The 24,623-nt window shown below is 37.4% G+C and overlaps 1 protein-coding gene across 1 annotated transcript; it reads right to left on the bottom strand.

The window, feature by feature from the left end:
• Positions 1–1,365: 1,365 nt before the first annotated feature.
• Positions 1,366–24,172, bottom strand: LOC108667739 (probable glutamate--tRNA ligase, mitochondrial). The gene is made up of 11 exons (XM_018154803.2): positions 24,082–24,172; positions 8,773–8,946; positions 8,151–8,253; positions 7,295–7,448; positions 6,687–6,895; positions 6,148–6,258; positions 5,830–5,932; positions 5,446–5,606; positions 3,321–3,472; positions 2,762–2,922; positions 1,366–1,996 (listed from the first exon to the last, which is right to left on the bottom strand). The coding sequence occupies exons 1-11, from the start codon at positions 24,170–24,172 to the stop codon at positions 1,919–1,921; spliced, it is 1,497 nt and encodes a 498-aa protein (XP_018010292.2). The 3' UTR covers positions 1,366–1,918.
• Positions 24,173–24,623: the final 451 nt, after the last annotated feature.

Genomic DNA, 24,623 nt, shown 5'->3' with positions numbered 1-24,623 from the left:
ATTAACGATAGACGAAATGCATGGGAAAAATGTGGTTCTTAATTAACCAACACCAGAGTTCATTTTTCTATGTGCAAAAATTAATACAATTGTTATAAGCATTTCTTAGCTTGTAATCAAATGATTGAAATAAAAATAACCAATGAAGTGAACAGCTACCCTCATGACACATTTTCAAACACACTTGTAAAGGGTTTTCATGGGAATAAATCACGAACGCTCATCATACGGTTATTTTTAGAAAAATCTTTAATGCACTCATGTCTTCTGTGATTTACTAGGTTTGCAACAAGTTGATCGTAAGTAGGTCGATCCACTCAATCGTATCGCTTTGATCGCCATCGTTCATCATGACCACAGAAAGGAAAGTTTTAAGGCACGTTCTTTACGCTTCAACTCCAACACAGTACGTATGTTCACAAGGATTGTTGTCGATCGCTAACGCTAGTTCATCAAATGCAAAAACGCATGCGTCAAAAAAAAAAATACTTAAAATATAATGGACATAATGGCGCAGCCACACTCGACCTCAATGATCAATCCAGACAAATTTTCCCACTTTATTAGTCCTTTCAACTGGTCCCCAGTTTTAACAAAATATTTTAATCATTAAAGATTTTACGAGACAGGAATAACCAAGGAGTTTGAAGGTCTAATATGACCAAACATTTAATACAAAACACAGAGCTAAAGATAATAGCAGACCAAATAAGTAATGATGAAGAAATAAAGTGATAAAATTTAAAGGCCCCATTTAATAATAAAAGACAAATATACCAATTAAAGTTACAGGTTGACAAAAGATTTATAATTGCAAATGAAGTAAAATTTCGACTATAAAAAACTGTTCCGAGCATGGTCTAATCTAGCATGATAACGATAGATCACGACAATTAATTTCTTAATCAAGACAAAGAATAAAAGCCGTTCAGCGATCTTTGAGCAAACAGAATCTGAAATCCGCGGCGGCGCGCAACAGTTCCACACCTCATCGCGCATCCTAATGTACACACCGCGTCCGCGCTCGCGACTGAGTCACCAGCGCTCGTCTCGCGCGTTATGCCGGTCGCCCTCATGTGTTAGCATCAGTTCCTGATCCCTGCAGACCTCAACAGCGTCCAATATCGGCCTGCCGAGAGTGACCTTAATGTTTTGATAGCGCGTCCCCGTTTCAAGATTAGGTCAATAAATCTCAATAGCAAAAACGTTCATTTTAGCGACTAAGTTATGACTTTGAACAACGTGCGATGCGATGTAAAAATTTGGTAACCGTATGGCCACCTTCAAGAAATATTTTACGGAAAACCGTAAAAGAGATTACGACGAAGACGTGACTAGAAAAACGATAGGTAATTTGAGCAAACAGGGGTTAACATAAGTTTATTTATGTGCACATGTTCATTGAAACTACAATAGATTCAAAAAGAAAACTGGGAGTGCAATTATTAATAAACTTGGAAGTCCATCATCAAGATGCACACAAATAACAACGCGTTACGGAACGCGTTAAGTTTCATTTAAGTTTCCACAGGAAATTTTTATCGGTGTCTGTACCTGCGGGAACCTAACTTTTCATTGTGGCGGTGAAAAAATGGGTCAACTTTGAAGATATTAAACGAATCAGTTTTCGCTTTTATTAAACTACGATGCTTACTAGTTACTATGACTATAAATCAGGCAACTAAAGAACTGTTCGTTGTTCAAGCAGAAATTGAACTTTTCCAGATGATTCTTTTATTCAATGTAGTAGCTTTCAAATCATCTTTTAACTGTAACAATTAACAGTAAATGGAACATGATTAATCACTGACGAGAATTTAATACAGATTTCCTCTACATACTTGACCTAATTCATATCTTTCAAGCGTACTGACCATTTATGCCGGTCGCATAATTTATAATTTATTGGGGATTTTAATTAAAGAACGTTGTGAAGCCGTCGGAGTGATTCTTGCCGCCCTAGAATCTCTAGCACTTCAGCCACAGGTTCTCCTTGCTGCAATACAAAAACCTTTAGGATAGGTAGTTTTAATAATATACGTTTAAAAATTACTTTTTAAAGAGAAGACTTCTAAGAATCCAGTGTCTCTAATGTTAAAGATGCACAATGAATTTCTCATTTTATTTTCGAAAATTAAAAAAAATATATTTTTCAAATTTTTTTATATATAATTTTTTTTCAAAATTATTTATTCTGTCAATTGATTCATGCATTGCCTCCGACTTTACACAAGTATGCAAAATTTTAGATCAATTGGACAGGTGGAAGTGTGTCAAATATCATTTATAATATTTGTAGCTGACAAAATTATTTTTTCAATTTTTTTAATATTGAAAAAACTTTTTTTTTCTTTTTAAAATCATTTATTTCGACATTTGATTCATGCATTGTCTCCAACTTTACACAAGTGTGCAAAATTTCAGATCGATAGGATAAGTAGAAGTGTGTTAAATTTCGATTAACAAGATTTGTAGCAGACAAACAAACAAACAAACAAACAACAAGAAGTGAAGTTAAAGAGAAGTGTTGTAAAAACACAATTCCTTTTTAAGCAAAATTCCGCTTAAAAAGAAATATTGAAAAATATTTCACTTTTTTATCTCAATATATAGGTAAATATATACTCCAAAAATCTAGAAGGATAATGCGAAATCAGTCACAACCAAGTATGTAAAAATTTATATCAAGGTAATATATGAAGTCGTCAGAAGGCACGATAAAAATTTTCCAGTGATGATGAAAGGAATTGAAATAGTGTACCTTGGTGCCACAGAGCACTTCTCGCAGAAGCTGCATAAAAGCGGCGGTTTTAACAGGAGGTTGCAGCAGCTTCTGCGCAGCTTGAAGTTGCTCGCGAATTTGAGTTTTGTTGAAGTTACTTGCATCGACGCTTACCAAAGCGTCATGGGTTGCCTGCACGACTGTAAAAGTATAATAGTTCTTCAGAAATACAATAGTTGTAACGGGTGTTAGAAAAAAAATAAAAATGTAATTATTTGTATTTTTTTAACTTATCTAAGAAATGAAGAAATGGGATCAGTAAACGAAATAGTAACGAAGATAGTGAGATAAATTCATTAAGCAGGAATAAAACGTATGAAAAACACAAAAAATACGTATCACCTTAAAATTAGTGGTCAACAAAATTAAGGAAAAAAAGTATATTTCAATTATTAACAAAACACGAAAGCGAGAAAGTTGGAGAATAAGTTAACTCTTATATAAACTACATCACAAAAAAATCCAAACTCAGACCACTGGGGTACAAACATCGAGTAATATTGCCTAAAAATATTAATTTTTACGCCAATCTCAGTACCCAGACGTTGGTGGTCGGAGAGATGCAAGGGTTGGGGAGAGGCCCAGAGATATGCTCGGTCCTGGTCCAGTAGCTGACTCAGTCGGTCTACTGGACGTGATAGAAACGCGTCCAGCACTCGGCTAACGTAGCTACTATCTGCAGCAGGGCTGCTAGAGGAAAATACGATACAATACCGAAGAAATTGTAATATTTATTTATGGAATAACACAAAATAAGACCTTACTGGAATCTGTTGATCGATGTGACTGCACAAGGAAATTTGAAATTTGCTTCATATAAAAAAATGCATGTCATTCGTTGGCTTGAATCGCAAATAAAGACGAAATTTATAAGCCAAAAAAAAAAAATCACAAAAGTTCAAGTATCTTTGTAGAAAACATTTCAGAGTCCAGCTCCATCATCAGTTGGAAAATTCTAAAATGTAGATAAAATCACAAGTTAGTACAATTGAAATTCAAGGAACCGAAATTAAAATCTAAATTTACAAATGAAAGACGAAAAAAAAATAAAATACTTTAAAAAAAAAACTTTTTTAAAAAACCACGTTTTTCTTGTGGACTAAAAAGTAGAAAATAAATTATGGCTCGCCCCAAAAAACGTGTGTCGGGCAGATTTATGATTAAAGCGAAAAGCACACAACACACGAATTTTGGAAATTTGATGGTGAACGTACAGCCCGACCCACGTTTTTTGGGGCGAGCCATAATTTATTTTCTACTTTTTAGTCCAAAAGAAAAACGTGGTTTTTACAATACTTCTCTTTAACTTCACTTCTTGTTGTTTGTTTGTTTGTCTGCCACAAATCTTATAATCGATAGTATTTAACACACTTCTACCTGTCCAATTGATCTGAAATTTTGCACACTTGCGTAAAGTTGGAGACAATGCATGAATCAATTGACAGAATAAATAATTTTGAAAATTAAAAATTCTTTTTTTTAATATTAAAAAAAATTGACAAAATAATTTTGTCAGCTACAAATCTTATAAATGATATTTGACACACTTCCACCTGTCCAATTTATCTGAAATTTTGCATACTTGTGTGAAGTTGGAGGCAATGCATGAATCAATTGACAGAATAAATAATTTTGAAAAAAAATTTTATACGGTATATTAAAAAATTTTGAAAAATTAATTTTTTTAATTTTCGAAAATAAAATGAGAAATCCATTGTACATCTTTAACATTGGAGACACAGGATTCTTTAGAAGTGTTGTCTTTAAAAAGTAATTTTTAAACGTATATTATTTAAAGTTTTTTTAAGTATTTTATTTTCTCCTTTTTAGTCCGTTGCTACACATGAAAAACGTTGTTTTTAAAAAGTTTTTTTATATTATATAGTTTATTTTTTACTATATCTAATGATTTGATTAAGTATGACTCGACGTACGTATCAATGATACGCAGCGTCAGCGCCCGCACGTCATACTATATACCCTATATACTATATATATATATATATACTTTACTCAATTAAGCTAATTTAGGTCTCTAATTGCTAGTTTTTATGATTGTATCTGAAATTGTTAGGCGAAAACAGCCTGCATGCCCCGAATTTCAGATCTCTAGAGCAATCAGAAGTGGGCTAATTTTCGTTGTCAATGTTAACAACAAACAAATCCACAAACAGACAAACGCGAAGTTGAGTTAAGAAAAACGTGTTAAAAAACTGCAAAACCCATCTATTCACAATCTCAGAGGCCCAGTTTGAATTCAGCTCTTAGCTCATATCCCCTTGAGATGGCAAATAGATGGGTTTTGCTGATATTTTTCTCGTGTTTTGCTTTTCATTTGTAAATTTAGGTTATAATTTCGGTTCCTTGAATTTCAATTGTACTAATTAGTGATTGTATTTATATTTTAGAATCTTCAAACTGACGATTTAGCTGGACTCTGAAACATTTTCCAAACAGATACTAAGAACTTTGGTGGATTTTCTTTGCTTTAAAAAAATTAGCATCACGTAAACCACCACATCATATATTGCCCAAACGGGAAATTCGTTGATCATGGTAATCTTCATACCCGTTGTAACCACCATAGCTGAACACATTACCAGAAAACCAACACATACTCCAATATTAAAATCAAATGAAGCTGACAAAGCCCTGACACTTACCCGTCTCCAAATTGTTCCCGGACCATAGACTGCAAGCGTTGCACCGTGTCTGATTTCTCGGCAGCATCAGAAACACTGCGGATGAAATCTGCTTGACTCAAGCTACTCAGGCGGTCCATGTCAACCTTTGCGTTCTGCTTCGTCACGCAATTCAGGGAGAACTGTACAAGTCAATTTAGTGGCGTTAGTGTCGTAAAAGCGGGGCATTAAGAGGTGAAAAAATTAGAATCAAGAGCAACACAACTGACGAAATTCCGTAAAATTATGGAAAATTAATTATAGGAGCATTATGGTAGAATTAAATTGAAATAAATATGAGAAAAAGATGTGCTAACAAAGGACGAGTGCTCAAGACATTATTATTATTATTTGTGTTAAATTCACCATATCAACGAGCTGATCAAGGCTATATATGGTGTCCTGATCTCTGCCCCTGAAGCCGCTGCCCAGTACCAGGTTGATGAGGGTACGAGCTGAGTGTCCTGCACTGCGGCAATATCACAAACATGGATCATCTGTAATGGTGCTTTCATAACAAATTATGTCAGTAATTACGAATCCATTTCATCTGCAAGATCACTTACCAAGAAAAAAATCATATAAAAATTTTTTTATTCCTGGAATAAACTATTGAAAATCACCTAAACTGAAATTTTTATTGTTTAAAAGTAATTAATGCAGCAGAACTGATATTAAACACACCGCCGCAGTTCTTCCACCCTGAGGTTGTCCTGGCGCTTGGAGAGCTTGGAGCCATCAGTGTTGAGTAGCAGGGGCAAGTGAGCATATACAGGGGCTCTCCAGTCAAACATTCTGAACGACAAATTTATGAAATGAGTAAGCTTTTCTCAAAAAATTAACTGAATATACTCAATATAGCAAGAGCTCAAGAAGCGATTAAAAAGATTTCACTTATCTAGAAAAACAACGAATACACTTTAATGCATTCATTTGCTATGCTATAAACAGCTTACCATCAAAAGGAAAAAACATGTCTAGTAAGTGTGGTGGTGCATAAAAATAGTACAAAAATAGGCTCAGTAAAAATTTCACAACTTAGAAGTGCTATGACAATACCTCATCAAATATAATTAATACACAAATTTTAAAAAACTGTGTAATGAAAACTGTTTACATAACCCCATGAAAGCCATGCCACCAAGCCCCCCTCCACTAATTAGTCACCAAACAATTGTCAGATCTGATATTCTGCTTTTGGGCAGACGAGTTGCAACTCTGACCTGTACATTAAAAGGTGCTTAGGAGTGGACAATAACCACTCGTCACCCCTGACCACGTGAGTGATGCCCATAAGGTGGTCGTCCACCACATTTGCTAGGTGGTAGGTCGCTTGTCCATCAGTTTTCAGGATGACAGGGTCGGCTTCTTGTTGGACCGCATGGTAGACTGAACCATACACAGTGTCTTGCCACGGGGGTACTTCGGCTAACTGGGACAATAATTTACAAGAATTTAAAAGCAAAAAAAGTATTTAAATTTGGAAGAAATTATTGTATGGTAAGAAAGTATTGTATCTAAAACAAAAAAAGCAAAGAAAGTTTACAATACCAAATGATACGATAGACTAAGTGTAAAGAACAACTTTCCATACCAGCATCAATAAAGAAAACAGATTAGTACAATATTATTAGCATTCCTAAGCAATCAGGCATTAAATAAAATATTTTATCGTGTAAAGAAATATAAATCGCATCTCAATGGACTATGAAACATTTCATTTTAAAAAAGGTAACCGACTAATTACCAATTTCACATTATGTACCTGGAACTGAACAAGGAATCAAATGATGAATATTGCTGTTATAATTCATTTTGAATAAGAAATTACCTTCAATCGTATGCAATATGGCGTGCCTTGTGATAGAAGTTCATCTGACTTTGCTTTGGTGAGCCATCGACACCTGTTGTCATAAGCAGCTGTGTAGCCAGTCTTGTGACTCTCCTTCCGCACAATTTCAAGCCTCATTGGGGAACAGAAACATCTGCAAAAACGTGCAAAATATTTTAGTGTAATAAATATACAACCAGTAAAATGCATAACAGTAATAGCTCTGCATCAATGCATTAACAGGTAGGTAGATATTGAAAACTTTTATCATTGGACAATGTACACATGAGTATATAAGCAGTAATATACATTATTTAACAGATAATAATAATATTATAGAATTATACTTTGTGGTATAGTTAGAGAGAGAACAGTATGACTCTAATGATTTCATTCAACAGAGAATGGCAATTTTCTCAAATTTATCAAATAATAGTTAATACCTACATTTGATTACCGGGATAACCATCATATCATTAACCTAATTTGTAGGACATTGTATGAACTAATTGTAGAGTACCATATAATGTTGTATAAAAAGACAATATTGCCTATATCACAAATTATGTTATCAAGAACATTGAATTCACATCCAAATAATATTCTCAAACTTACACTTGTCAACCGCCCAAAGTTGATTCCATGCTATTTACTTTTTACATTTTCTTCCCACCCAAATATTCAATTGAGGCCATCATCATAAAATTTTGTAGAAACTATTTTTACTGACATTAATGGCAATTCATTAAGCACACGCACTACTCTTAGAGGCTGACTCAGCTAGACGTGACTCTTGCACTGTTATAGGTACTGATTTTATAGAAATTTTGTTCAACTCTATTAACATGAACACTACCTGTAAGCAGAACCAAGTTCCACTAGCTCCAACGCATATTTCTGATAAAGATGCCTTCTTTCACTTTGCACATAAGGTCCTCTTGATCCACCTATACCATACCCTGAAAAATAAAAATAACACATTAAACAATTTTATAAGGTTGGCAAATAATAACTAATAAGAACAGATAATATATCACAGCCTTGTCACAAACTGCAAACAGAGTATTCCATAGAAAACCTACTCACTTTTAATTTAATATTTTAATCAATATAGAAAATTTGATTTTAAGTTAAACAGCAAATATTGAAATCCAAAAGCTTCAAATATCAGTTGTTGGAATACATATTATCACATAAGCAAATGATTATTCAAATAAAACCATGATCACTGTTTTGGAGAGTTAAAAGTAGATTAATAAAAATTGAATTACTTTATACATAATTAAACTTCTACTGCTCATTACCTCTATGACACGATTTCAAGCCAAAATTCAGAAAGTAGTTTGTAGAAATAGAACTTTAGACTGCAATGATAAATCAACATTAAACCATATCAAGCTGTACTTTCCAACTTGAGTAAATCTGACACACTGGATGGATGCATATATAATCAACAAACAACATTGAAGGCAACAAACCTTCATTAGGCAAAATTTGTGCCCATTTGAGCATATTGTACAGAGATTCAGCAGCACCAGGCACAAACCGGTTACTGTCTGTGTCTTCAATGCGCAGGATGAAAGACCCATTGCTTGACTTGGCCAGAAGATAGTTGTATAGAGCAGTACGGAGTCCTCCTAAGTGGAGGTAACCTGAAATTCAAAGCAAGAATTAAGCTAAGTAAATGGCAGATTGATAGTTTAGGTTCACTTTATCTAACCTTGAGAAAAAATTTTTACACGATATTGTGATTTTTCTAAAAAAAATTCAGTCTTTTGACAGAAGACTCTGGAATCTCTGTGCTGGAATGTGATATAGCAGCTTATATATATACAAGTGATATAGGCACTCTAAATTTGTAGCTAATCACTTTTGATAATCTCCCTATGAACCCTATCTCCTCCAACTAGCAGTGTGGAATTCTAGAGGGATAATAAATTAACTAGTACACATAGGATATTGGAAAGCAGGACCTGAAAGCTTGGAAAGGCCAGGAACTTTACACTTTGTCCATTATTTACATATCCTATCCCTTTCCACAATTCCAGCTGTGATTAGTTGATAGGATTGTGATTTTAGCCCCCTTTCAGCTTTCCAGCTGTGGTTGGATAATGGAATGGTAATGTTATCTGCTTTCTAGCTGTGATTGGTTGATAGGGATGCTTTCAAGCTGTGATTGGTTGATGGGGATGCTTTCATGCTGTGATTGGTTGTGCCCATAAGCCCCGCCCCAAGTATGGTATATGTACTACAGTACTAGTTAACTAAATACTTGACTGAAACTTGATCATTACAAACAAAAGGCCTGGAAAATTAAAAAAAATCCATTAAATAAAAGATAAATAAAAAATATCTATCAAACGAGGGACATCTAAATAATTCTTTTACAAATCTAATGTACTAGTATAAAATTGAAACATTTTGTCCACAGTCCACTTTTGATCCACCTTTTCATTTATAGTCACTTTAGTCATTCACCTGGAAAAGCACTGTGGGAATGGGAAAGCTTTTCAGCTTTGGTGGAAAGCTTTTTAATAAGTGAACTTTCATTCTTAGAATTCCAGCCTGATGGGGGAACTTTGACCACCTAATGGCAGCCGTGACTGGGTAACATTGACCTGCTTAGAAATTGAGTTAAAATTACCATAGGTACCTATATAACATATTTTATGTTTGATACACCTATTAATGTTTTTTTTTCTTTATGTTTCAGACTCTACAGAGTCTTATATATGGTAATTTTAACTTAATTTCCAAACCGTGTTTCAGACTCTACAGAGTCTTATATATGGTAATTTTAACTTAATTTCCAAACCGGTCAATGTTACCCCATCACGGCTGCCATTAAGGCGGTCACATTTCGCCCATTGGGGGGCAGCGCCCCCCATTTGCAAACTATGACACTTTCCTAAAATTTGTCTTTTGCATATGTAACTAGAAGAGTTCTACTACAATGCACCACAACCTGGAGTTATTTGGAGTTATTTTACCAAAAAATAAAATTGATATACTGGGTGGGGCAGAACCGATTGAGCAGTTTTGAGGTAAAATAAAAGGGTAATGGAGGTACATAAAGAAGCAAGTTTATTTTCCTAGAGGATAGTATAGCATATCATTTAGAATACTTATGTTTTGAAAACAATATCTGGAAGATGGGGGCCATTAGCTGCAACACACTGTTGCAGTTCTCAGAGGAGGGAGTAACCATAACAGTGAATTCTGATCGCTATGCTGCAATGTTGCAAAATTTCTTGCAGCCCATGATGGAAAACATTGTTGAAAATGAAGCATTGGGAGACATGTGGTTCCAGCAGGATGGGGCTACAGCTCACACAGCCCGAATGTCAATGTTTTGAAATGCATGTTCCCAGACTCTGAGGGGTGATTTACAGTAGCCTGCAAGGTCACCTGATTTGAGCATTTGCGATTTCTTTCTTTGGGGACATCTAAAAGAAAGGGGTTCAGGAGTTGCCCTCACACCCTACCACAGCTAAGGGAACGGATTATTGTAGCAGAGGCAATGGCCATACCTTGCCATATGTGTGAACGTGCTGTAGAAAACTTCCGAGAATGACTCCAACAGTTTGATACAGCTAACAAACCCCATCTTCCTGATATTGTTTAAAAAAAATAAGTATTTAAAATGGTACCGTAAAATGGGGTAACTTAGACCAGCGGGGTAACTTAGACCACTTTTCGTTTTTTTTAACAAAAACCCCACAACTCAAAAACTATTTGACATAGAAAAATTTTGTCAATGGGCATTAAAGGCCTAATATTGAGGCTACATAACACAATAGAAAGATTTGAAAAGTTTGCATATCTAATAGGTTAAAAAATTAAAAATGTGACCCACAAAAAAAAGCTATTATTTAAAGCCTTTCAGAGTACCCCCTCCAATTTTTTTATTTTTTGGTTAAATAACTCCAGGTTTTGATGCATTGTAGTAGAACTCTTCAAGTTACATATGCAAACAACAAATTTTAGGAAAGTGTCATAGTTTGCAAATGGGGGGTGCCGCCCCCAAATGGGGTAACTTAGACCACCTAATGTCAGCCCTGACGGGGTACCATAGACCGGCTTGGAAGTTAATATAAAATTACCATATATAACATATTTTATGTTTGACAGCCTATTTATGTTTTTTCTTTATGTTTCAGACTCTTGGTCTGTTTTTGATGATCTATTGCTAGAGGATAAGACTCCTTCTGGATTTGAGTCTATAGATGTAAGACTTTCCGTGCTGCAGGCTATTTGGTCTAAATCCATTTGGTTTTTTGATAATCTTGTTTTTCCCATTGTTGATTGGGCTATTTGTGATCTTGTTCCAGTTCCAGGATAGTCAGATGTCTTTGCCTGATGACGCTTGCGTTTTGGTAATGAATCTCCTTTTCTGTCTTCAGGTATTTTTGTCTTTGTTGCGGTAGTTCTCTCTGGTGCTGATGAAGGGCAGGGTTCAAGTTCATTTCCTTTTATCTTGGACATTCCTGCCGCTGCCGGTTGGCTATCTGGGGGTTTAGTTCCCAGATTTGGGTTTCTTTTGTTTTTCCACATGAAACCTTTCAATTTAGAACTTCAAGATTTTATAATGAATATCAGTAATACGTGGTAAAGGGAAAGCGTAAATTTTTCACACTCCACTTTTTGATCAGCAAGAATTCTGTCGACTGCACTGCTCAACCTTCATACGCACTCTCCAACTTTAACTGAGTCAACTCCTTATGAAAAGGACCACAGGCACAAAACTCAAAGGATAAACAAAATAAAGGCAATAATTTGAAAACAAATGCAAATATTGAAACAGGAAACAAAACTGAAAAAAATAATAATAGTAATAAAGTAAATAAAGAAACAAAAATAATAATGAAATAAAGCAACGCAGACTGGCAAACCTCTTAGGGAGAAAGCCAGTCGTGTTTTATAGAGAAATAGCTTGAAAAAAATTATTTTAAGCAAGTGCAACAGCTAATACTTCAAAATTAAATTCACCGGTTTTAGAGAGCTCAAATGACAGACGGGCTATCGCCGTGAACGCAACTGACTTTCTCCGTCATTACGGATGTAAGTTTATTGCGGACCGGAACTTACTAGGGACGAGTTATTTTAGATATTAAGGTTGTTGACTTTACGATCTCATCCTCGGCAGCAGTTTCCTTCTGATCCGTATATCATTTGTACATACTGATTGCTGCTGCTGTAATAATGATTATGTGGGAACTCGTGATCAATCTCCCGTGATGTGCCAAAGCTGAAGTAGAGAACCCAAGCGAATTACTACAAATGGTGGCCAGTATTCGTGTCGGCTGTGGTTGGTGAAATTAAATCTGGATCACGTGACATATTAGGTGTTGCACTTTGCGCCTAACAATGAGTGAATCCCAGTTTATTGAAGATGGTCGCAGCCTTGGTTACAGTGGAGCCGCATTACAGAAGTATGTTTCAGAAAGGATCAGAAGGGAAGAGGAACGCTCTGCGAAAGAGGATTAGAGGAAGAACGTTGTGCTAAAGAAGAGAGGAGGAGACAAGAAGACTTGGATAGAGAGCCTAGGTTACCGAATCAGAAAGAGAAGAAACAAGAGCATGAACTCAAGATGGCAGAATTGGAACTGGAAAAATAAAGATTGGAAGCCAGTGCGCCCCAAAGTTCATCGGTGTCTTTATCTACAAAATCTTTGATTAAGCCGAATCCATTCAAAGAAGGTGAGGGTGTGGCGGTATATTTGCGAACCTTCGACAAGGTCAAGGAAGCTAATGATTGGCCAGAGGCCCAGAGCACACTGCAATACCACTTATACCAGCATTGATGAATGGATTTGCTAATACCAAGATTGGTTTATTTCTAGACACATTGCCTGCAGATCTCTCGTATGTGGAAGTGAAGGACAAGGACCTAATTATTAGAAGTTTTGGATTTACCATTTATGACTATAAACGTAGATTTCATCAAGCAAGACAATCGGAGGAGTCGTTTTCGCAATTTGTGTTGTTTCTAAGGGAAAATTTGTCTCAGATGGAGTCATTGGCTAATGTGGGAGCATTGTTCAATAACTTAAAAGAAATGATCATAAAAGACCAAATATTGCATTGCGTAGAGAAGCCCTTGACGGAATATTTAAAAGAAAGAAACATCTTCATTTCGTCTCTGGACGAAGTCATCGCGTTGGCGGATAATTACCAAGCAATACATGGAAAATCAACGGGAAGAGTCGCTAACATTTCATTGCCTCAGTCTCCAAGCACCACCAGTGCACCAGATCTTCAGTTACAAAATGCTATGTATGTGGAAAGTCCGGCCATATAGCAAAAATGTGCCGTATTGGAATGAGCAGCCAGAGCAGCCTGGCGATGGAATCTGTTGGACAAAGGAAGGATGACGCACTTCATGATGATGCAACAAGTTGTTATAAATGTGGAGGTAAAGGACACTACGCGAAATATTGTTGGTCTAAAATTCAGCGCATAGGCAATAATGCAGGTAATTACTAATTACAACCAAATGCCAATTGTTAAAGTTAACTTTACCTTAGGTAATGGTAGAAAGTTTAGCGGGAATTTGCCGCTGGTTCTGGGCTCGTGCAACGGGAAAGATGTTTGGGTTCTAAGAGATACTGGGTCAACGTCAGTTTGGTACGTTCAGAGCTTGTTAATGAAGATCAAATCGACAACTCGCGTAAAATATGTTTAAATTTTGCAGATGGTAGGAAAGTTTATGCTAATAAGGCCACAATATATTTGAAGTCAGTTTTTCTGTCTGGACGAATAGATGCAATTTGCCTGCCTAACTTGCCATTTGATGTGTTGGTGGGAAATGTGGAAGGAGCAAAGTGTACCTGTAGTGATAGAGGGTTAGCAGGGAAACCGAGCTCAAGTCGGATGAATAATTGTGAATACGCTTGTATTGTTCAGACTAGATACCAAAAGCAGAGAGGAGCTGAGCCTACTAGAGCTACTCGCCAGAACAGCTGGCCCGTTCAAATTGATGTTCACCAGATTAGTACAGCCGAGATGATACGCATGCAGAGGAGCGATCCAAAGTTGAAACGTTGTTTCCAAAAGGCTTTAGAACCCAGCGTTAGTTTTCCAAGATTTGAATTTCAGAACGAGGTTTTGATAAGATTGAGTAGGAAAGGGAAGAAGTTGAATGATGTGAAGCAAATTGTTTTACCAACTTGTCTTGTGCGCAAAGTGCTAATTTTGGCTCACAATCCGGTCATGGCGGGACACTTGGGCACGCGTAAGACGCAAGATAGAGTCCTTAATCATTTTTTTGGCCGGGAATGTATTCTGATATATATCGCGCTTCTGTAGGTCATGTGAAGTGTGTCAAATCCATTCAATAGGAAAACCTAGGAAAGTTCCCCTCATTAATTTGCCTTTGATTAGTACCCCATTTCAGCGAGTTGCAGTAGATTTGATTGGTCCCTTGCCAAAGTCTAGTAGAGGTAATCATTTCGCTCTAGTTTCTGTAGATTTAGCTACCAAGTTTCCTGACGCAGTTGCATTGAAGCACATAGACAGCATCTCTGTTGCTGAAGCTTTGTTAGAAATTTATTCAAGAGTTGGCTTGCCAAAAGAAATCCTTCATGAACAGGGCACGCAGTTCATGTCTGCTGTGATGAGAAAGTTCAATGAACTCTTACAAATTAAAAGTATTAGAACAACCCCTTATAATCCCAGGTGCAATGGAAGCTGTGAAAATTTCAACAAGTGCCTCAAACAAATGTTGAAATAAGTCTCTGAAGACCAACCGGAGACGTGGGACAGGTTTTTACAACCTCTACTGTTCGCGTATCGCGAGGTGCCGCAAACTTCGACAGGATTTTCACCCTTTGAATTGCTGTTTGGACGTGAAGTCAGAGGCCCTTTATTTCTCATTAAGGAGAAGATATGGGAAGGATTGGAGGAAGAGGAGGAATTGGTAATCACTGATTACGTCATGGAGATGTGGAAGAGAATTATCGAAGTTATGGAGGAAGGAAATAAAAATGAACGATGAAGTAAAGTGAAAGAAAAGGTTTATTATGACAAGACAACTCGCAAACGCCTGTTGAAAATTGGTGACAAAGTCTTTTACTTCTACCTACCAGCCACAACAAATTACTCGCCGAATGGAAAGGCCCTTTCACAGTAGTCCAAAAATTAAACAATGTGGATTATGTCGTTCGGATCAACAACGCAGAAAAAACTTTTCACATTAACATGTTGAAGAACTTCTACAGGAGAGAAAACCATGGACCCCATCCTCAAGAATATGAAGTTTGTCAGTCCGTAAGTGAAGTAGAAGAGTTGACGCTGTCTGTAGGTGGTGAATTATCAAAGGATCAACAAACGGCGCTGATGAATGTCCTCGAACAGCAGAAAGAATGCTTCAGCAGTGTGCCTGGGGCAATACAAGGATTGGAATATCAGATTGGAGTTGACAATGTTGAACCGATTACAAGCCTGCTATACAAGATTCCTTTTCATCTTGAGGATAACGTCAGAAACGAATTGGAGAAATGGTTCAAACTAGGAATCATCCGTAAGTTGACTAGCGCATGGGCTTCACCGATGGTGGTTATAAGAAATGCAGACGGAACAATGCGCTTGACGATCGATTTTAGGAAATTGAATCCGCATGTGAAAGTAGACAATTATCCCATGCCAGATAGAGATGCCGTGTTGGAAAAACTATGGAATGCAAAATTCATGTCAAAATTAGACTTGACTAAAGCTTATTTCCAGATAAGTCCGGACGAAAATTCGAAGAAATTCACATCTTTCGTAACCGAGTTCGGTCAGTATGAATTCAATTGTGTTCCATTCGGCATACATTTTGCTAGCGGATTATGTAGTAGAATATTGAAAGAAATTTTAGGAGATCATCTTTTTTTTTGTAACAAGCTTTGTTGACGATTTGGTAATTTTTAGTGAGGACTTTGACACACATTTGAACCATGTGCAGACAATTTTGAGCCGTTTACGTTCGGCAGGAATAATGCTAGACAGTAGGAAATGTGTGTTCGGAGAAACCAGAGTGAAGTTTTTGGGTTTCATAGTAGGTCAAGGAGAGCTGAGGCCTGATCCAGAAAAGGTTACGGCTATAAAGAATTTTCCGAAACCTGTAACCAAGAAAGATCTACGCTCCTTTCTAGGTTTGCTGAACTTTTACCGCAGATTTGTTCATCATTTGTCTCATCATGTATCGTGTTTAACCGATATGCTTAAAAATGTACATAAAGATGTATTGACTTGGACTCCTATTCAGAGTCGGTGTTTCAGGGAAGCGGTTGAACTAATTGTCGCAGATGTCGCTCTAATCATTCCTTGTCCGGAGAAGCAATTCATTCTTCAAACTGATGCCAGCAATCAAGGTATCGCTGCTGTTCTTGGCCAGGAAATCGAAGGAGATTTTCGGCCAGTGGCATTTATCAGCCGGAAATTAAATAAAGCCAAACTTAACTACTCTGTTATCGAACTGGAATGCTTGGCTATAAAGTGGAGTGTCAACTACTTCTACCAATATTTGTATGGCAAGAAATTCATCATCAGAACTGTCCACGCACCTCTACAATGGTTGAGGCAGAATAAAGACAAGAACTCGCGTCTATCACGGTTGTCACTAAGCCTACAAGGTTATGATTTGTTACAGAATATATTAAAGGTAGTGACAATTTTCTAGCTGATTTGTTCACAAGAAATTTTAGAAATTCTGTTTAATAAGAAATTGTCAATTAGATTTGCTGTACCGTATTTTGTCTTAGTGTGGGGTTATGTAAGGATTTAGTCATTTATACTACAAAATAGCGGTTATCCCGTCATTACGGATGTAAGTTTATTGCGGACCGGAACTTACTAGGGACGCCCGGAGCCGGACGACTTATTTTAGATTTTAAGGTTGTTGACTTTACGATCAATCTTGTACCTCTTGTATTTAAAATACAAGAAAAACTAATTTCTTTAATGCTCTCACACAACATAAAGCTACAATTTGTGCCTGGACATTGCGGGATTGATAGCAACGAGGCCGCTGACCGTGCAGCCTCTGAAGCCCACCTGCTCCGCCAGCTCCGGTATCGTACCCTTACTCCAATTTACATGAAAGAAATGGTGATGTGTCTTCATCATACTATTTTGGGCTACTGGCAGGAGGTTCGGCTTAGAAATGTGCATAATCAGGAAAGGGCCTCATCCTCACTAAAGTGAGAGACAGAGTTGGTCCTTGGCCATGGGCGGCCAACAGGAATAGAAATTTTGAGACTGCCCTTGCCAGGTTGCGCCTGGGGCATGCAGGAGTCAATTTGCACCTTGCACGTTTCAACTTGTCAGACAGTCCTTCTTGCTTGTGTGGGGGCTGGGGCTGAAGCTGAAACAATAGAGCATATTCTCATATGCTGCCCACTTCATAGGGTTGCCCGGAACAACCTGGCTTCTAGTCTGGAAAAGTCCTATTTTTGTCTGAAATATCGCGGCTCTAATATATAATTTCAGTAGGTATGAAATCTCGCGGCTCGAATGTCATAAATTTTTGTTTGATTAAAAAATCTCGGTTTGCACTTCGCAAACATGTCATTTCATAAAATTTTCAACTTCCGCAATCCGCATTGCTTTACCGTTTCCGCCAAAAATATCTTGCAGAAAAAACATAAACATCGTAATGTAAACAAATAAACAAAACGTTTGTTGAAGATCGCGCATAGTTGCGGTCATGTCAAAGCGGTCAGACTGTATATTAACACGTGCTGAACTTACAGTAGAGACAAATTTTATTGTTGTCGTTTGACTGTTTGAGGGTAAAATTAGAGATTTGGGGTAACACGTGCATAAACTTTGTAAATAAATTCGCATTCGCACCTCATAAATGGCTTTTCATGGCCGAGATATGGAATTCAGTTCACGGCTTGGTAAAATAGAATCACGGCTCGTAGAAATGGAATCACGGCTGGCAAATCCATAAAACCACGGCTCGAAAAATTCAGTCGCGGCTCGCCAAGTAGATATATTCCATACAAGCCTGGCTTGCTCACTTGCAGCACTAAATGTTAACCTTTTGTTTAAAAATTTGCTGGGAGGAGGCCCCTTCTCCTCGGAGACTCAGAATGCTATTGTGGAGGCTGTCTCCATCTAGGTACCTTATCTCTACTAACAAACTTAAATCTATATAGCTTTCTTGAACCCTGTATTTGATGCATTTGTTTGAGTACTCTTGAGTGGATAGGTACCTACTTGGGTAAATTTTCACACTTGCTATTTAGACAACATTATTGTTTACTGTTCTCAAGTAAAGTATGCTCCCACTAACATTCTGTGGAACTAATAATAACCTGGTATAATATTTATTACTCCCCTCACTCCTTTGCGAGTGTAATCTGGAATGCAACCAGGGGTGCTCTACGCAGCTCAACTTTTGTAATGACTGCCCCCTGTAAGGAGTACCTTTGTCTGCCTTCTATTTGACTAGTGCTACTCTCTTTCTCCATCAGAGTCTTGCCCATACGAGACTCTTTTCTATGAAACTAACCTTGCTTGGAATCATTCCAGCAATAACCGTACTCTGCCGTGGTCAGGGCTCTGCTGTGTTCTGCGGCTCTGCCGCACCTTGTTCTCTTTGAAAGGTGTGCTGTGCATGCTGGAGCTTTCTGTCTTGGGGCTTCATGGACGTGTCTTCAAAGCCCCCATTAAACAAGAACTAGAAGAAGACTTTACGATCTCATCCTCGGCAGAAGTCTCCTTCTGATCCGTATATCATTTGTACATACTGATTGCTGCTGCTCACTGCCGTAATAAAGATTATGTGGGAACTTGTGATCTATCTCCTGTTATGTGCCAAAGCTGATGTAGAGAAACCAAGCAAATTACTACATGCATCATCGGACATCGGTCATCACAAAATTGTGCATATAATGTCATATATAGAAATAGAATTGTGCACCAGGCATCATAGAATTAAAAGTAATTGACATAAACTATGATTTATTTTTCCAAAACATATGATGGTTGTCACAAAAACATTCCTTTCTGTTTCCAGTATGTTTTTCACAATATTTTTTTTATAGTAAATTCACTTAAGCCAATTAAAATTATGTGAAATTACAAGCCATCCTGTAAGCTTACAGATACAGAAAAAATGCTATATGGCTGCTGATATGAAGCTTGCAGTCCACTGTGCAGAGAGTGGATGAATATTGCAAGATCTTTGGTGACGCTTCAGTAGCAAAATTTACGCCTTCTGAAGATCTTGGTGACACATTTAGATTGAAATTCTTGCATTTAAAATATTTGTCAGTCTTCAGCCAACTATTTAGAAAAAAGTAAGGTTTCCGGTACGTTGGATGGATCAGGATGCAGTGAAGCTTGTCTGTAAATCAGGTGCAATGAGTTCCCACCAAAATATCCTACGCACATGTAAACAACAAGTTTACGATTGCGTAGTTGCAGTCACATTAGAGCGGTCAGACTGCATTATTGCATGTTCAGTTGACACTTGCTGTACAATCAGACTTTTTAGGGCAAAATTAGTTATTTGGGGTAACACGTGCATGCAAGCTTGTAAATAAGTTTGTGGCTTGTAAATAGTTTTTCATTACACAGCGTAAATGGTTTTCATTAAAAATTACCTGGCGACGCATCTTGAAAATGGTTGGCGATGTTTTGGGCTTAAAAACCCATATATTGGCGACGCTGCTTCCACCCTCTGCACCCTGGCTTGCAGTGGACAAGGTTGTTGTAAATGCTCAATGGCATGTTCATGGATACAGTAATATCGGATCAATAATACGGTACCATCAACCGCCAACCGGGGCTACTCGGGACGGGTGGCTGGGTGGGGTAACTTGGGACAGTCCTCCCTCCAACATGGCGTAAAACTGTTTTAGTAGCAAAACTAATTGGAATATTGCCAAACTAAATATAGTGGCATAAAGGTCAACATTTTTCCTATCTATGTATTATAAAGGAAGTTCAAAAATACTACATTTACTAGCTTTGAAAAATTCCTGAAAAAAATGGTGAAAAACAATATTTTGAAAAGTTACTTCTGCTAAGGTCTGTAGTTAAAAAAATATTTGCCGTATTAAAAAATTCAGCTTAGAAAAAAGTGGCAGACAAGCATCAGCATGAAAACTTTATTTGTGGAATTTACATACCTCAATCCAAAAAAATGGCGGCCATTTCCTCACGGCGGGGCTACTTGGGACACCCCCGGGGCTATTTGGGACACCCCCAAAAACGAATTTACAGTAGAACCTCAGTTAGTATAGGCTCCAGTTAAGAAAAAAATTTACTAAAAACAAAGAATATTGATTACCATAAAATGGGGTTACTTTGACCGGCAGGGTAACTTTGACCACTTTTCGTTTTTTTAACAAAAACCCCCAAAACTCAAAAACGATTTGACATAGACAAATTTTATCAATGGCCATCAAAGGCCTAATACTGAGGCTACGTAACACAATAGAAAGATTTAAAAAGTTTGCATATATAATAGGTTAAAAAATTAATAATGTGACCCACGAAAAAGAGCTATTATTTAAAGCCTGTCGGAGTACCCCCTCCAATTTTTTTATTTTTTGGTAAAATAACTCCAGGTTTTGATGCATTGTAGTAGAACTCTTCTAGTTACATATGCAAATGACAAATTTTAGGAAAGTGTCATAGTTTGCAAATGGGGGGCGCCGCCCCCAAATGGGGTAACTTAGACCACCTAATGTCAGCCCTGACGGGGTAACATAGACCGGCTTGGAAGTTAATATAAAATTACCATATATAACATATTTTATGTTTGACAGCCTATTTATGTTTTTTCTTTATGTTTCAGACTCTACAGAGTCTTATATATGGTAATTTTAACTTAATTTCCAAGCCAGTCAATATTACCCCATCAGGGCTGCCATTAGGTAGTCACATTTCCCTCATTATGGGGTGGCGCCCCCCATTTGCAAACTATGACACTTTCCTCAAGTTTGTCATTTGCATATGTAACTAGAAGAGTTCTATTACAATGCACCACAACCTGGAGTTATTTGGAGTTATTTTACCAAAAAATACAATTGATTTTACCACCTGGTCTAAGTTACCCCAAGAGCTGGGGTAACAAAGACCATCACTTTTTTTTTAAATTACATCAAAACTATGAGAGGCAGGAGCCAGCAATTTATGGTAAGTGAAGCTAGAGTATAGACCTGTATTTTGCATGTTTCAATTCAAGTTTAATTTAGCTAGTAAAAAAATGGCATCATTTATAAAAAAAGTGGTCTAAGTTATCCCATTTTACGGTATGTTATGCTAATCTTGAGGAAAATAAACTTTCTTCTTTATGTACCTCCATTACTCTTATATTTTGCCTCAAAACTGTTCAATCAGTTCTGCCCCACCCTGTTAATGAGCTAGCTAACACATTTAAATTGTATAGTGTAACAAATAGTCAAATAGTTAAAGACTACTTATAGCCTTATGAGAATTAGCTAAGCTGCTACCTATGTACAATGTATTGCAACACTTGATGCCTCTGTACCAAAAACATTCAATTTATTTGAACCTAATGCACACTAAAGGCAACAAGTTTATATACCAATTTGTCATTCATACTACATTTATACTAAACCATGAATAACAATACCTCAATATAAATTAAAGACTGCCACTCAATATATTTCAATGTATGAAAAAATCAAAAAAATAAAAAATATCTAAAAAATAAAAAAAATCATGATTTTTTATAAAAAATCAAGTGATTTAATCACATGATTTAAACATTTTTATTTAATCACTGCCAACCCTGACCTAAACTATCATTTATTTCTCCAAAACACATGATGGTTGTCACTGAAACATTCCTTTCTGTTTCAGGTATGTTTTTCATGATTTTTTTATAGTAAATTCACTGAACCCAATTAAAATGGTGTGAAATTATGAGCTGTCCTGCAAGCTTACAGATACAGAAGAAATGCTACATGGCTGCTGATATGAAGCTTGCAGTGGACAAGGAAGTTGAAATGCTCAATGGCCTGTTCATGGATACGGTAATATCACATCAATAATATGGTAATTAATGAATACTATGGTAGTATATCAATAAAGGAAAAACAAGTAAAAATTGCAGAAAATGTCATTTATTCTACATCTACATCATCAACAATGAAAAAGGACTTCAGAGTACTGTTAGTAATGGATGAATACAATGCATGCTTCAAACATTTTAAAAATTAAGCTTTATTGCAAGTATCCTGGGGTAATTTGGTATGCTTTTATTTTGCGTCTGGCACCTCACATATAGCATATGGATTTTTTTGGAGATGCCATTTGATAGCCCTTGCAAAGGGCTATCAAAAGAAATCACTCTTTTGTGCAATGTTTCATGGTAAGAAGTTATTAACAAAAAACTATCAAAACTGTCCCAAATTACCCCGTTTGACAGTATGTTTGTGTGTGATGGTGTTGCTGCAGATTTAACTCTAAACAACTTTTGGAGCACAGTGCATTTTTTTACCGGCATATTACGGTGCACTGCACAGATTGATAAAATGACAATATAAATTCTCGCTCCCCTGGCACATCTTCCTGACCCATACCATCCAACATCTCCTTCCCTATTACCATCTCTCACCCCTCTTGCAGGAGCCACTTTTTCAGAACATAATTTGCCCTTCCCCATGCCATTGAGATATCCTTTCCTCTCTCCCCTCCCTCCTTGGTACAACATCCTAACAGTCTTAGCATCGACTCCTGTGTCAGGCCTCTCACCTAACTCTGCTTCACAGATATTCAAAAATTGTCTACAGACATGTTTTCAAAATTTCACTGCAGCCTTCACTGATGGATCTTGAATAACTGAATGAGTGCGTTCCTGGCATGCTTCAGGAGCCGATTGTGCAGCTCTGATATCAGCTGGCAAGGTTGGAGTGTTGGCAGGTTCCGTGTACTGAAGTCTGCAGGTGTGTACTCTCACGTAAGATCCACCATGCTTCACCAATGCTTGTTTACCATCTTTTCCGATGACAACGCCAGGCCCGTGCCATCTATCACTGTCTCGACGCTTGAAATACACACTATCTCCGTTAACCAGATCATCCACATCCAATGTTCGTACTTGATGCAGCAATGCCCTCCTTAACTTTTCGCTGGACTCGTTCTTCAAGAAGTCCACCCGAGCGGCATGCATGGCATATAGATTATCGGCAACTATTTTGTTTGGTGTCCGGTTTTCAAGAGAGGGGAGCCTTCCGTCATACACGCTGGAAAAAGAAGGGTTCGTTCCAAAAACCAGCTGGTGAAACTATTGGAGCTAGTTCTGTCCATCTTCGCTCTCCATGACAGTTCTGCAGTGTATTCCGGGCAGAGATAGCCCAGGACAAAGCTACACTTAGTTCACATTGAGTGTCATCGAGAATCTTCTGCACGCTAAGGCCCAATATATAATTTAGCCGCTCGCAAACTCCATTACTCCATGGAGCCTCGGCAGCAGTGCATACCAACTTTATGGCGAAACTATCGGCAACTCCACGCATCTCATCATTGTTGAATTCTCCTCCATTGTTGGATAGAAATTGCTTTGGGGCACCAAATAAGGAAATCCAGTCAGTAAAAAGGCATTTGATGATTTTTTCAGCCTTCTTGTCATGGATCAAAATAGCTCCATACAGGTCTTGGACGCTGTTTCTTGTATTTAATACAAGTTTCACAGTTCTGAGTCACATTGTCGACGCACTTCAAGAGTGCAGGGTCTCCCTGTTCTGCGTCAATCAGCAACCTTTTCAATTTTTCAGCTGATGGGTGTGCAAATTGCCTATGTAGCTTCAAAGCAGCCTTACTTTTATCATGCGAGTCAACGTCGTTCAATAAAATGCACTCAATGCGTGTCTGTAAAGGAGGAGAGCAGATGGGTAGAGTGTAGTGACCCATAGTGGTAGAACCAAGTTTCACATGTTTATCAAAAACATTCGCGGTGTCGTCATTCAAATTAATCACCATTCCAGCTCTCTTCATGGATGACCTACTCAGCAGCAGAGGAATGTTTGAATCGACAACATCAGTCTTCACTTTCACAGCCTTGCCGGCCAACACACATGGGAGTGTGACGTATCATGTGGCCTTCTTGTGTTGACCGTCCCCAAAGCGATAAACTGAAGTACTAGTCTTGGTTCTGATTGATTTTTGTTCAGGATCTGTAAGAGTTTCCATATAGCACCGTAACCACTGTTCACCACACACAGTCTTTGAGCAACCCGAGTCCAAAAGAACTTTTCCAATAGTTTCACCTAAGAGACTGTCCATTTTTACATCCGATGCATCACCAGCGGCCATTAGAGTAATCTCTACTTCTTCATCTTGTTCGTCATAGTAGGGCTGGTCG

The sequence above is a fragment of the Hyalella azteca genome, unplaced genomic scaffold, assembly GCF_000764305.2.
Source record: "Hyalella azteca isolate HAZT.00-mixed unplaced genomic scaffold, Hazt_2.0.2 contig16078, whole genome shotgun sequence".
Lineage (NCBI taxonomy): Eukaryota > Metazoa > Arthropoda > Malacostraca > Amphipoda > Hyalellidae > Hyalella > Hyalella azteca.
Note: the sequence above shows the minus strand (reverse complement) of the source record. Positions and strands in the feature narration are given on the sequence as shown.

What these genes read in the sequence shown, in the direction of transcription:
- LOC108667739 (XM_018154803.2), bottom strand. Translation starts at nt 24,172, where the DNA reads ATGGGTCACTACACTCTACCCATCTGCTCTCCTCCTTTACAGACACGC. An exon ending in ACAAATTTTGCCTAATGAAG is followed by an intron (nt 8,254 to 8,772) that starts GTTTGTTGCCTT and finishes TTTATTTTTCAG; the next exon opens with GGTATGGTATAGGTGGATCA. An exon ending in TTGATCAGCTCGTTGATATG is followed by an intron (nt 5,607 to 5,829) that starts GTGAATTTAACA and finishes TGACTTGTACAG; the next exon opens with TTCTCCCTGAATTGCGTGAC.